The 14,761-nt window shown below is 39.0% G+C and overlaps 1 protein-coding gene across 1 annotated transcript in view; it reads left to right on the forward strand.

Moving 5' to 3' along the window:
• Nucleotides 1–303: 303 nt before the first annotated feature.
• The window catches only part of LOC133764138 (steroid transmembrane transporter SLC22A24-like), a 29,630-nt gene continuing 15,172 nt past the window's right edge, over nucleotides 304–14,761 (forward strand). The window contains exons 1-5 of the mRNA XM_062197815.1: nucleotides 304–705; nucleotides 2,718–2,821; nucleotides 5,914–6,068; nucleotides 6,160–6,328; nucleotides 14,137–14,260. Of these exons, the coding sequence (XP_062053799.1) occupies nucleotides 304–705; nucleotides 2,718–2,821; nucleotides 5,914–6,068; nucleotides 6,160–6,328; nucleotides 14,137–14,260 (954 nt within the window). The remainder of the gene's footprint in view (nucleotides 706–2,717; nucleotides 2,822–5,913; nucleotides 6,069–6,159; nucleotides 6,329–14,136; nucleotides 14,261–14,761) is intronic.

Raw genomic sequence — 14,761 nt, forward strand, 5'->3', positions numbered from 1 at the left:
AAGTTCAGGGGTCACGATCATTCATGGAGAAGTGCTGTAGCAGGATCAGTCATCAATAACTGATGTCTCTTGGCCAAATAATTACATCTGTGACATGTTTTAACCTGTTGGCTGCCAAAATCAAAGAACTTGTGGAAACTCCTGCTTCTGCTCTTCTGCAGTGCTGAGACCGGGCCTATTGAGAAAGTGGGGCCAAGATCAACACAGCACTAGAGGACTTGGTGAAAGGAAACATTTTCTTCCTCTGAACTTATCTCCGTACAGTCACTGTGCTTCACCTTGGAGATAACCTGCTCAGCCTCAATGGCCTTCGATGTGCTCCTGGAACAAGCTGGAGATCTGGGGAGATTTCAGATCCTTCAGATTGCTTTCTTATTTGTCGCCAATGTTATAACATACACTCATATTCTGTTGGAGAACTTCACTGCAGCCATCCCTGGGCATCGCTGCTGGGTGCCCCTCCTGGACAACCACACGGCCTCTGGCAATGACTCTGACATCCTCAGCCAAGACGCCCTCCTGAGAGTCTCCATCCCACTGGACGCAAACCTGAGGCCAGAGAAGTGCCGTCGCTTCACCCACCCCCAGTGGCAGCTCCTTCATCTGAACGGGACCTTCCCCAATGTAAGTGAGTCAGACACAGAGCCCTGTGTGGATGGCTGGGTGTACGATCAGAGCTCCTTCTCCTCCACCATTGTGACTAAGGTAAGAGTCCTCATTTAAATCACTTTAAAGAAGTGATGTGAACGGAAGGTGTTTGTAGTTAACACAAAGAATGGACTGAGAATTCTATACCAACTTGTTTTATCAAATGAAGAAAGTCTTCATTCCTTCAGCTATTAGCAATTGTTTATCTGTACCACAATAGTCAAGGGTGCTAGTATGGAGGTTAATGAATTGAACAAACTATACCTCAACCTACTACTATATCATTTTATATAGAAAGGATAACCCTAAATGTTAAACATAATTGAAGTGCTACATGCAAAATGTTATGCTGGGTCAGTGCTACTCAGTACTGATTGCAAAACTGATGCACAGTGCAAGAAAATCAGAACCTATATACATAGGATCCAGGCATCAGTCCTGTTGAAGCTCTTTAACTGATTGGATGAGTGGCCAATACAAATGGCTAACAGATATGTGGGGGAAATGGTCAATATTACTAGCTCTCACAGAAATGAAAATAAAATCAAAACCAAAATGAGATATCATCTACTCCAGTTAGAATGGATATTATCAAAAAGGCAAAAAGTAACTTTGGCTGCCCTGAATGTGGAAGAAAGGGAACTCTTATACACTATTGCTGGAATGTACATTGGTTCAGCCATTAGGAAAGAGTATAAGACTTTTTCAAAAACTAGAAAGAGAACTGCCTTAAGACCTAGAAAACTCACCACTGGGTATATATCCAAAAGACATGAAATCATTGTTTCAAAAAGTCATCTCTGCTCCACCACGGTCATTGCTCTTCACAGTAGCCAAGATTTGACATCAACCAGGTTTCCAATGCATGAATCAATAAAGAAAATACGGGTGCCCACATTGTAGTTGAGTGGGTTAATATGCAACCTGCAAAGCTGGTGTCCACTGTAAGCACTGATTTGATGCCAAATTCCTCCACTTCTCTGCTAATGCTCCTGGGAAAGCAGAAGAACATGTCCCAGGTGCTTAGGCCCCTGAGACAGAGTTCCAGATCCTGGCATTTGCCCCATCTCAGCCCTGGCTATTACAACCATTTGTGGAGTGAACCAGTGCATGGAAGATCTTTCTCTCTGTGTGTGTCTTTCTCTAACTCTCTGTAACTGTGACTTTCAAATATGTAATAAATGAATATTTTCCAAAGGAAATACAATTTATATATAATAGATTTCCACTCAGTTATTTAAAAAGAATGAAATCCTGTCATTTGCATCATACTGGATAGAACTGAAAGACATCAGGTTAATTGAAATATTTTAGACACAGGAAGACAAATGTTACATGTACTTCCTCATATATCGGAGCTAAAATAAACCTCAATATAAGCATAGTTGTTAATTACTATGCTAATTACTATGTTAATACTAGGCTGTGAGGGATGGAATGCACAGAGGATGCTTGGATTTTTAAAACTACAGAAAAATTGGTAGTGGCTATGGATACTGACAAATATATATGATGTTAAAATTACTGGAATCTCTGTATGGTTTTTATGGGAACTCTTCACTTAACTAAAATTTTAGGTTTCCTAATTTTAAAACATCTAAAATGAAAAGTTAAACAAAAACCAAACATTTTATATTAATTAAACATAAGCTGTGGAGTAACATGTTGATGACAGGATTTAGGAAAAAAGCTTCTTAAGCATTTAAAATTGTAACTTAGGTTTCTTTAAATGACATTTTATGTGATTTTAATTATGGTACCAAACAAATGTGTTGAACATAAATGGATTTGGTACTCTTGGAGAAAAATTACTAAAGTCGCGTACACACATGGTAACAGATTATCAGACGGGTAGGAGGTAAAAGAGGCAGTGGCATTCGAAAGTTTGATATAAGTTTCAGTAATTCTAGAGTGTGGGCAACCAGAGGGAAGTGACTGTAGATGAAATTGGAGAAGAAGGAGAACCCCGTAGCAGGAGCTCGTGTGTATCATATGGAGGAGTTTGTGGCCAGGCTCCACCAAAGGGCTGAAGCTCTCCTAAAACTCTGCTGTGCTGCCTTCCTCTTCAGTGGGACCTCGTCTGTGAGTCTCAGTCACAAAAATCAGTGGTTCAAACCCTGTTCATGAGTGGGTCGCTGCTGGGAAGTCTGATATTTGGCTATCTTTCAGACAGGTAAGTGTCACCTCACTTTATTTTGGGTTGTTGATCACATGATCCACACATCATTTATTTTAGAAGACTTTGGTCAGCTCACACTGTGCCCTTTATGTTGGGCTACATACTCACCTAATTGTCTGATTTCAGGGAGCTACAACAATAAGCATATTTGCTACATGTCTTGGATATTATAATTTGTTATGACAAATCTATTCATTGTGTGCAAAATAGGAGACATAAAAAGACATCTAAATAAGATTCAAGCAAGTTTCATGAGTGATTTCCAAAGCATATTGAAAGGTGTGAGATTTCTGAGTTGGAGTGAGTTCAATACAAGGATAAGTAGAGAATTTGAGGCATGTTCAAAAGCACAAAATTGTGAAAGAATGTTATTGGCCTTGGCGATGATATGAAACACCTGGAACCTGTGAGGTCACTGATGGTGGACACTTGTAGACTGCCATCACTTTGTGTCTGCAGCATAGATGCACATATACAGTGGGTAGTCATTCTTGTAAAATCTCTTGTTGTGAAGCAATTTGGGGTATGTGTGTTGCTAAACCTTACAGCATAACCTGAGAGCTGATCCTTGTGAAATAGGTACAATAGGTATTGTTTGCAGCCATAAAATGTAGGTAATCTTAAGAAATTATGGTGACATGGTTTGGTATAAGAAGTTAGAGATTCTGTGTGTCCTGGAACAGCCTCTCCTGAAGGTGGCAACCATGCCTGTCACTCAGGGTGTCTCTTACCAGAACATCCGGAGAACTTCAGATGCTCATTGCCATCCAGTTGTCTTAGTTAACAGCTATGACTTTGAGCTTACACAGTTACATATTACATGTACAGAATTAACTTGCCCCTAGCTTTCCATTCTGTCTATTCCCTTATTTTGTTGACTTTCCACTACAAACTTTTCTCCAACTCTGCCCCGGGAATGTGGTCCCTCCCCTATTCTTCTGGTATCTTCCTGAGGTCAAAGTCAGCATGTACTTCCCTGTTTAATCATCTGGGATCTCAGCCCCTAGTTTTCAAACACCAACCTCAGTACTACAATTGAAATTGCAGAATCAGTGGGTGAGCAAATGGATGAAAGAGTTTAGATAATATCTGAATAAGTTTTCTTGAAACGTAAGTTTACGTTACACTTTTAAGCAGTATAATTTTATTTTTTTTTCAAATTTTCTTTTTTTATCTTTTATTTAATGAATATAAATATCCAAAGTACAGCTTATGGATTACAATGGCTTCCCCCCCACCATAACTTCTCTCCCACCCGCAACCCTTCCCTTTCCCGCTCTCTCTCCCCTTCCATTCACATCAAGATTCATTTTCAATTCTCTTTATATACAGAAAATCAGTTTAGTAAATATAAAGTAAAGATTTCAACTGTTTGCCCTCACATAGCAACACAAAGTGAAAAATACTGTTGGAGTACTAGTTATAGCATTAAGTCACTGTGTACAACACATTAATGACAGAGATCCTACACGATTTTTTTAAAAAATTGATTAATTTTCTATGTAATTTCCAATTTTACACCAAGGTTTTTTTTTTCATTTTCAATTATCTTTATATACAGAAGATCGATTCAGTATATATTAAGTAAAGATTTCATCAGTGCACCCACACAGAAACACAAAGTGTAAAAATATTGTTTCAGTACTAGCTATAGCATTACTTCACATTGGACAACCCATTAAGGACAGATCCCACATGGGATGTAATACACAGTGACTCTTGATGTTGATTTAACAATTTAACACTCTTGTTTATGGTGTCAGTAATTTCCCTAGGCTCTAGTCATGAGTTGACAAGGCTATGGAAGCCTTTAGGGTTCGCCGACTTTGATCTTATTCCGACAGGGTCATAGTCAAAGTGGAAGTTCTCTCCTCCCTTCGGAGAAAGGTACCTCCTACCTTGATGGCCCCGTTCTTTCCACTGGGATCACACTCGCTGAGATCTTTCATTTAGGTCTTCTTTTTCTTTTTTTTTTTTTTCCAGAGTGTCTTGGCTTTCCATGCCTAAAATACTCTCATAGGCTCTTCAGCCAGATACAAATGCCTCAAGGGCTGATTCTGAGGCCAGAGTGCTATTTAGACATCTAAGCAGTATAATTTTAAAATATGACATATTGACATATTCATGTGAGTTTATTTGTTACGGTGTGTTTCTTTTCATTACTAAAAGGCTGTTACCAAGTGAGAGAGATCTTCCATTGTTGTTCATATCCAAATACCCAAAACAGCCAAGGTTGTACCAGGGTGAAGTCAGGAGCCCAGAAATCTTTCTGGGTCTCCCGTATGTGTAGCAGTCACCCACGTACTAGAGCCATCATTGGCTGCCTTCCAAGATGCATTGTCAGAAAGCTGCATGAGAAACAGAATGCCTGGGACTCAAAGTAGCAGTCCTACTTGGAAGGCAGGCATCCCAACTGACAGCTTAGCCATGGCACCGTAATGCCTGTCCCTCATGCACATTTGTATTCAACAATAAGAAAAACAAGCTATCATCACATGCATCAATTTACAGGAAACATTATATAACATAGGATCACATGTTATATTATTCCAATTTTTTAAAATAGAAATGAAACAAATTAATATATGGTAGTTTAAGTTGTAAAATTATATACTTTGCTGTGAGTAGGGGCTATCAGAATCCACAAAAAAAGGATTTTTGTCTAGAGAATGTTTTTTATGACCAGGGACTAGTTTAGTGAGTGCCTTATTTTTTGAAAGGCTTTGTGTTGATCAGAGAGAAAGTATAGCTCTCTTGATTTCACTCCTCACTGCTCTAAACACTATATTCAATGTGTACTTATGTATAACAAACTTTTGGGATAACTACCCATATTTCATTTTCTTTCATATGGCTTCATATGGAAAATGTCTTCCTGGTGATTGTTGACTGAGATATAGTTGATAATGGACTCAAGGGACTAGGAGGATTACAACTGTGATTTCTGTTGTTTACAAATATAATTATTCCACTAGCCTCCAATGCAGTGTTCCAAACAACAAACATTTATCCTGACTTTGAAGATGTACCATCTTGTGTTAAGTTTTCCACACATTATTTCCTTCCTAAGTAATCTTATTTCTTAGGTATGGAAGGAAGGGGGTTTACACATGGTGTCTCCTCCAGACAGCCATCACGGACACCTGTGCCACCTTTGCTCCCACCTTCCTCATCTTCTGCATTCTACGCTTCTTGGCCGGATTTTCTATCATAATTGTTTTGTCCAACTCTACCATTCTTGGTAAGTTAAAAATTTAAGACTTTCATTGTATCTTGCCTTGAATTGACCTAGAATTTGCCCTTTGACTGAAATAACTGTATATATTTTTCAGCATCAGAGTGGGCATCACCCAAGTCACAACATATAGGAGTAACACTGATGTTATGTGCCCACAGTGTTGGGCAGATACTCTTGGGAGGATTAGCTTTTGCCATTCGAGACTGGCACACACTGCATCTGACTGTGTCTGTACCCTTGTTTGTCCTCTCCTTGCTCTCCAGGTATGTATAACCACAGGGGAGTCTACTGTGGGAACACATGGGAAAATCTTGACATTTAACATGTTTGGTACTGGCCTGACACTGAGCCATGGTCTCTATTCATAACCATTGGACTACTTGAAATGCAAAGAAGGGAAGAGAATGGGACTTCACCATGGGGGCTGAGACTTGGTAGGCATCATTGTGGTACACTAGAGAAAGAATTATTATGAAATCATTTTAATATATAACAACATGTACAAAGTCATGAGGCAAAGACATTATTTATGTAACTTTGGAAGGCACTACGTCATGGAGATTTTTGGGGGGCTCTTGTCCATGTGATATTGCTCTAAAGACAATGAGCTTCTCTCTGCAAGTGTCTGACACAAGAAGAGTATGCTTTTCCAGCATTAAGAATTGGCATGCATGGGACTCCAAATCCCATTAAGTTGGCAGGTACCAATACCATCTTACTAGTTAAAGTGATCATTTTAATTTCATATATGATCATAAAGATAGGATTAAGTGTCAAAAGGATCACTGAAATAAGACCAAGTGTCTGCTAATAATATTTATGAGATGTCAGTAAGGCATAATGGTGAGTCTTAGAGAATAAGATAGACATGATGTTTACTATGTTCATGGACACTTCTGATTAGTGAGGTGTGTGGACTATAAGTAATTTACCTCTTGTGTGGAAAGTTACAAAATGTATCATGAGAAATAGGACCTCAGAGGAATTGTATAAGAAAAAAAGCCTGTCTAAATATTGAACTCATAAGGGGCAAAAGGCATTGATTAAAAGGTATATATTGGCCAGTGCCATGGCTCAATAGGCTAATCCTCTTCCTTGCAGCACCGGCACACCAGGTTCTAGTCCCAGTCAGGGCACCAGATTCTGTCCCGGTTGCCCCTCTTCCAAGCCAGCTCTCTGCTGTGGCCCGGGAGTGTAGTGGAGGATGGCCCAAGTCCTTGGGCCCTGCACCGCATGGGAGACCAGAATAAGCACCTGGCTCCTGCCTTCGGATCAGCATGGTGCACTGGACGTAGCGCGCCAGCCACAGCAGCCATTGGAGGGTGAACCAACGGCAAAGGAAGACCTTTCTCTCTGTCTCTCTCTCTCTCACTGTTCACGCTGCCTGTCAAAAAAAAGAAAAAGAAAGAAAGAAAAAAAAGGGATATATTATAGTCTGGTGCCATGGCTCACTAGGCTAATCCTCCACCTGCAGTGCCAGCACCCAAGATTCTAGTCCCATTTGGGGCACCAGTTCTGTCCAAGTTCCAGTCCAGCTCTCTGCTGTGTCCCGGGAAGGCAGTAGAGCATGGTCCAGATCCTTGGGCCCTGCACCCACATGGGAGACCAGGAGGAAGCACCTGGCTCCTTGGCTTTGGATTGGCGCAGTGTGCTGGCCACAATGCACCGGCCATGGTGGCCAATTTGGTGGTGAACCAATGGAAAAAGGAAGACCTTTCTCTCTCTCTCTCTCTCTCTCTCTCTCTCTAACTCTGCCTGTCAAAAAATAAATAAGTAAATAAATAAAAAATTTTAAAAAGAGATAGAAAAACCTAACATTGAAAGCAGGACACAAGCAGACTCATAAAAATAACAAATGCACGAAAGAGCACTCTGACCTCTGAATCAGATCTTAAGGCATTTGGATCTGGCTACAGAGCCCATGAGAGCATTTCAGGCATGGAAAGCCAAGACACTGGCAAAAAATGACCTACGTGAAAGATCTCTGTGTGTGAGATCCCAGTGGAAAGAAGGGGCCATCAAAGAAGGAGGTACCTTTTTCTGAAGGGAAGAGAGAACTTCCACTTTGCTTATGGCTTGTCTAAATAATGTCAGCATTTGTGGACTCAACAGGCTTCCATAGCCTTGGCAGCTCATAACAAGAGCCTCGGGTGATTACTGACATCATAAATAACAGTATCAGCTGTTAAATCAACAACAGGAGTCACTGTGCACTGGTTCCCAATGGACCTCTGTCCTTAATGTGTTGGACTGTGAGAACTAATGGTAAAACAAGTCTTCAAACAGTGCTTTATATTTTGTGTGTCTGTGTGGGTGCAGACTGTTGGAGTCTTTATTTAGTATGGAGTTGATCATCTGTATATAAAGATAATTAAAAACGAATCTTAATAGAGAATGGGATGGGAGAGGGAATAGGAGGTGGGATGGTTGGGGGGTGGGAGGTCAGGTATGGGTGGAGGGACCACTATAATCCAAAAGTTGTACTTATGAAATTTATATTTATTTAATAAAAGCTTTCAATAAAAAAAAAGAATTTTCATGGAGGCAACTTCTAGGAAAATTGAAGAAAAAGACCTCCAAAAGTAGGCCCTTAAAAAAAGGGCCTAATCAAAAAAATCTTATATCAAAAAATATAAGAATCACCTTTCAGAAATCTAAGCTAAGGTCTGCAGTGATTCAGTGAATCTTTCATTCTAGAAAAATAGCTGAATCCCAGTAAGAACAATTTGTTTCAGGTATTTTAAACATATCCTAATTTTATTTCCTACTCTTCTTGTATGGTGTAGTCTTGAAGAAAAAAAATAATGACTTATATTCTTGTTGTTAGCAGAACAGCATTTGAGTTATTTCACAGACTCATTCACAGTAAGTTGTCATTATTTGACCAGCCTGGTGATTTGCCTAAGAACTCATATTGAGACAATTTGACTTGACTTAAACTTGCCCAGCACAGGAAAAAACAACAGCTATTTCACTGGAGTGTCTGAGGCACAAGTCTGGAAGAGAGGAGGGAAGTAGAAGAGATGTTGCCAGCATGCAGATACACAAGGGCCTTATAAAAAGGGAAACTAAGACCACAGCATCCAGAATCCCAACACTCAAGATTCACTCTATATCAGAAGGGACGTTGACAGGAAAATGATCAGCAGGACTCCTACTCATGTCACAGAAATCTGAAGCCTGTGCTGCTGGAGATACCTACTGTCCTCACAAACTGAGGCCTTTTAGGGGAGCTTCTGTGTTACCACATGGCTACATTGCCCCCAGAGAAATAGCCCAGCCCATGTTAGGCCTTCCTCCACTCTGGCCTTTCATCCACAGTGCCTTCTTGAGCACCCATCCATTCAGGGTCCTTAAAACAGCCAACAACTGCCCCCAGAAGTTCATCACACCCAGTATACAAACTAGCTGAGTTCGAACACCTACATTCCTAGAGGCTCAGCAGTATCCAAGCAGGTTTCCTAAGGCAAAGCCCACTGATGCCCCTGCAGAGCCATCAGGCAGCCCTGTCTACCTTCTTTCAGACCCAGGAAGCTGCCAAACCACCAGTTCTCCATCCTTGGCTTACTGATACCCCGGCCAGCAGCCAAGGCTCACATAGAGTGCATGAGCATAGCTCTGGGGCTGACTCCCCCAGTTGCAAGATGCAGAGCATTTAGATCTTTAATCCACGTTGAGTGGATTTTTGTGTAAGGTGAAAGGTATGGGTCTTGTTTCAAGTTTCTGCATGTGGAAATCCAGTTTTCCCAGCACCATTTGTTGAATAGACTGTACTTGCTCCAAGAATTGATTTTAGATCCTTGATCAAATCTAAGTTGGCTGTAGATGTTTGGATTGATTTCTGGTGTTTCTATTCTGTTCCATTCATCTATCCATCTTATAACTGCCCTGTAGTATGTCCTGAAATCTGGTGTTGTGATGCCTTCAGCTTTGTTTTTGTTGTACAAGATGGCTTTAGCTATTCGAGGTCTCCTGTGCCTCCATATGAATTTCAGCATCATTGTTTCCAGATCTGAGAAGAATGCCTTTGGTATTTTGATTGGTATTGCATTGAACCTATACATTGCTTTTGGGAGAATGGACATTTTGATGATATTGATTCTTCCAATCCATGAGCATGGAAGATTTCTCAATCTTTTGGTATCCTCTTCTATTTCTTTCTTTAATATTTTCTAATTCTCAAAGTAGAGATCTTTACCATCCTTGGTTAAGTTTATTCCAAGGTGTTTGATTGTTTTTGTGGCTATTGTGAATGAAATTGATCTTAGTAGTTTTTCTGAGCTGTGGCATTGCCTGAATATACAAAGGCTGTTGATTTTTGTGCATTGATTTTATATCCTGCTACTTTGCCAAACTCTTCTATGAGTTCCAATAGTCTCTTAATAGAGTTCTTTGGATCCCTTAAATGAAGAATCATATCACCTGCAAAGAGGGATAGTTTGAGTTCTTTCTGCTCAATTTGTATCCCTTTAATTTATTTTTCTTGCCTAATAGCTCTGGCTAAAACTTCCAGAACTATATTGAATAGCAGTGGTGAAAGTGGGCATCCCTGTCTGGTACCAGATTTCAGTGGAAATGCTTCCAACTTTTCCCCAATCAATAGGATGTTGGCCATGGGTTTTTCATAAATTGCTTTAATTGTATTGAGGAATGTTCCTTCTATACTCAATTTGCTTAGTATTTTCATCATGAAAGGGTGTTGTATTTTATCAAATGCTTTCTCTGCGTCTATTGAGATAATCCTATGGTTTTTATTCTGCAGTCTGTTAATGTGGTGTATCACGTTGATTGTTTTGCGAACATTGAACCATCCCTGCATACCAGGGATAAATCCCACTTGGTCTGGGTGGATGATATTTCTGATGTGTTGTTGCATTCTTTTTAAGTATTTTTGCATCTATGTTCATCAGGGATATTGGTCTGTAATTCTCTTTCTCTGCTGCATCTTTTTTAGGTTTAGGAATTCAGGTGATGCTGGCTTCTTAAAAAGAATTTGGGAGGATTCCCTCTTTTTCCATTGTTCTGAACAGTTTCAGAAAAATTAGAGTTAGTTCTTTTTTAAATGTCTTATAGAATTCAGCAATGCATCCTGGGCTTTTCTTTGTTGGGAGGGACTTTATTACTGTTTCCATTTCTGTCTCAGTTATGGGTCTGCTTAGGTTTTTCTATGTCTTCCTGGTTCAATTTAGGTAGGTTGTATGTGTCCAGGAATCTATCCATTTCTGATAAATTTCCCTGTTTGTCGGCATACAACTTTCTGTAGCATTTTCTGATGACTATTTTTATTTCTGTTTTGTCTGTCGTTACATTCCGTATTGCATCTCTAGTATTATCGATTTGGATCTTTTCTTTTTTGAGCTAGTTGGGCCAATGGTGTGTCATTTTTGTTTATTTATTCAAAAAACCATCTCCTAACTTTGCTGATCTTTTATAATTTTTTTTGATTCAACATTATCGATTTCTCCTCTAATTTAAATTATTTCTGTTCTCATATAAGTTTTGGTTCTGGTTTTCTATAGTTTTTCTAGATCCTCGGGATGCATTGATAGGTCATTTATTTGGTGACTTTCCAATGTCTTGTTATAGGCACCACTTGTTATAACCTTGCCTCTTAACGCTGCTTTTGCTGTATCCATAAGTTTTGCTATGTTGTGTTGTTTTCTTCATTTGCATCCAGAAAGTTTCTGATTTCTCTTTTGATTCATTCTTTGGCCCACTGTTCATTCAGGAGCATGTTGTTCAATCTCCATGTGTTTGTAAGTGTTCTAGGGATTCCTGAGTTGCTAATTTTTGGTTTCTGTTGGCATGGTATATCGTTTTCCAACCTTTCATTTTCAGTCTGCATGTATCTTTGTTGGAAAGATGTGTTTCTTGTAAGCAGCAAATAGATGGTTTTGTTTTTTATTCTATTCAGCCAGTCTGTGTCTTTTAACTGGAGAGTTGAGGTCATTTACATTCAATGTGACTATTGATAAGTAGTGACTTTGCCCTGCCATGTTCCCAAAGACATTTCTAATATATGCTTTGATCTTCCTTGATCTTTTACTGGGAGTTTTTCTTCCTTTACCTTCTTTCATATTGATGGCTGAGTTTCTGTGTTTTTGTGTGTAATACATCTTTAAGCATCTTTTGCAGGATTGGAAGAGTGGTGACAAGTTCTTTTAATTTCGGTTTGCTATGAAAGGTCTTTATTTCACCTTCATTCACAAATGTGAACTTTGCAGGATATAATATTCTGGAGTGGCAGTTTTTTTCTCTTAGTACCTGGGCTATATCTCGCCATTTTTGATGAGAAGTCTGCTGTGAGTCTAATTGGAGATCCTTCGAGAGTAATCTGACATTTCTCTCTTGCACATTTTAGGATCTTTTCTTTGTGTTTCACTGTGGTGAGTTTGATTACAATGTATCATGGTGAAGATCTCTTCTATTCATGTGTATTGGGAGTTCTGTGTACTTCCAGTACCTGGATGTCTCTTTCTTTCTCCAAATTCATTGAGTTTTCTGCTAGTATCTCAATAAAATGGCCTTCTAATCCTTTCTCTCTCCTCACCTTCAGGAACTCCTAGAACCCGAATGTTGGGTTTTTCAATAGTACCCTGTAGATTCCCAACAATATTTTTTAGATTTCTAATTTCCTGTTCTTTTCTTTGGTTTGACTGCATACTGTCCTGTACTCGGTCTTCTAAGTCCTATATTCTCTCTTCTGCCTCACTGATTCTGTTTTTAAGGCTCTCAAACATGTTTTTTATTTGTTCTATTGAATTCTTCATTTCATTTTGATTTCTCTTCAATATCTCAATTTCATGTTCTAGTAAAATCCTCATTTCATTTCGACTCCTCCTTAAGATTTCATTTTCATGAGAGAGATTTTTCTGTCATGTCCTGCATGGATTTCAGTAGTTCATCAGTTTGTTTTTGATTACTTCAAAATATTCTTATAATAAATTTTTGTGAATTAATGGGATAACTAGTACTCAAACAGTACTTTACACTTTGTGTTCCTGTGTGGATGCAGTCTGTGAAATCTTTACTTAATACATACTAAATTGATCTTCTGTATATAAAGATAATTGAAAATGAATCTTGATGTGAATGGGATGGGAGAGGGAGCAGGAGATGGGAAGGTTGTGGGTGGGAGGTTGGTTATGGGGGGAAAGCCGCTATAATCTAAAAATTATACTTTGGAAATTTATATTTATTAAATAAAAGTTTAAAAAAGAGAACAAGTCAACAAGGTGTGATCATTGTAAATGTAAATGCAAGTATGCCAGAGCACTTCATTTCATATAAAACACATGATATTATATCTAAAGGGAGAAGTAAGCTCCAATACATTAATATTGTGGGGCTGTAACGCCACACATGCATCAATGGACAGATCATCCAGACAAAAAAATCAGTGAAGAAACCGCAGAACTTACAGAAACGATTGACCAAATTGACTTAATATATTTACAGAACATTCCTTTCTACAACTGGAGAATCTGCATTCTTTTCATCAACAAATGGAACCCTCCTTGAATACACTATGGAACACAAAATTAATCTCAAGAATTTTTAATGAATCAACATCATATCATATATATAGTCACTAGAACTGTAAATCAACACAAAAACAGCTGCAGAAATTATACAATTACATGGAACATAAACAGCATCAATGAACAATGGATTACTGAAGAAATTAATAGGAAACTTAAAAATTTCCTTGAAATTAGTGAAAATAAAACATATCATATGTTGAAAAATTGGGCCTAGTGCCAGCATAGTAGTGCAGTGGGATAAGCCACTGCCTGCAAAGCCAGAAATCCACATGATCAACACTTCAAATCCAGGTACTCCGCTTCCAATCCAACTCCCTGCTAATGCACTGGGCAAGCAGCAGCACATGTCCCAGTGATTGGGCCCCTATCCTTAGGAAGACCAGTACAGTGGAGAAGGCAAATTGATTAAGTTACACTGCTTGAATTTATGTTAGCATTATATGGAAGCAGAAAGGAACCTCAAGTTAAGGTTAAGTGACAATTAAGCATTGAGTGCTAACTGATCCTTTGCTGTGTTCTTTCAACAGGAGGCTGGTGGAGTCTGCTCGGTGGCTGATTACCACCAATCAGCTAGTTGAGGGCACGAAAGCACTTAGAAGGGTTGCACACATCAATGGAAAAAAGAGTGCTGGAGACATCCTGACCGTTGAGGTGATCTGGAAAGGGGAGCTAGGTACTGGGAAAAAAGCCATGAACGCACAATCGCCCTCATCTGGGTTCCTGAGGGACTGTAGGCTAAAAATAGAATTTTGTGAGTGGGGTAATGCATCTCTACCCTGTTTCCCCATGGATTCATAATTTTATAGAGGGGTCACCGAAAAAAATTTTACTTTTCCTGATGCCAAAAATTTGAACAGAGATATTGCAATTCATTGGAATAAGTGCACATAAAATTGGAACATAGATGTTGCAATTCCTTGGCATAAGTGCACATAGTAGTTTGAATCAACAGCTAAATATCCATACCTTGGACATGTAGTAGAAAATATTTTTAAAAATTCATCTCCCACTTTATCATTATCTCAAAGTCCCCTTTAGGATAATCAGAAGCCTATAAAACAAAAGATTGTCTTTCATGCAGAAGATGACATTAAAAGTATACTTTTGAGTTTTATATATTTATTCAGTAATTCATTAAAAATTCCTAACGTA

Source organism: Lepus europaeus, chromosome 7, assembly GCF_033115175.1.
Source record: "Lepus europaeus isolate LE1 chromosome 7, mLepTim1.pri, whole genome shotgun sequence".
Taxonomy (NCBI): domain Eukaryota; kingdom Metazoa; phylum Chordata; class Mammalia; order Lagomorpha; family Leporidae; genus Lepus; species Lepus europaeus.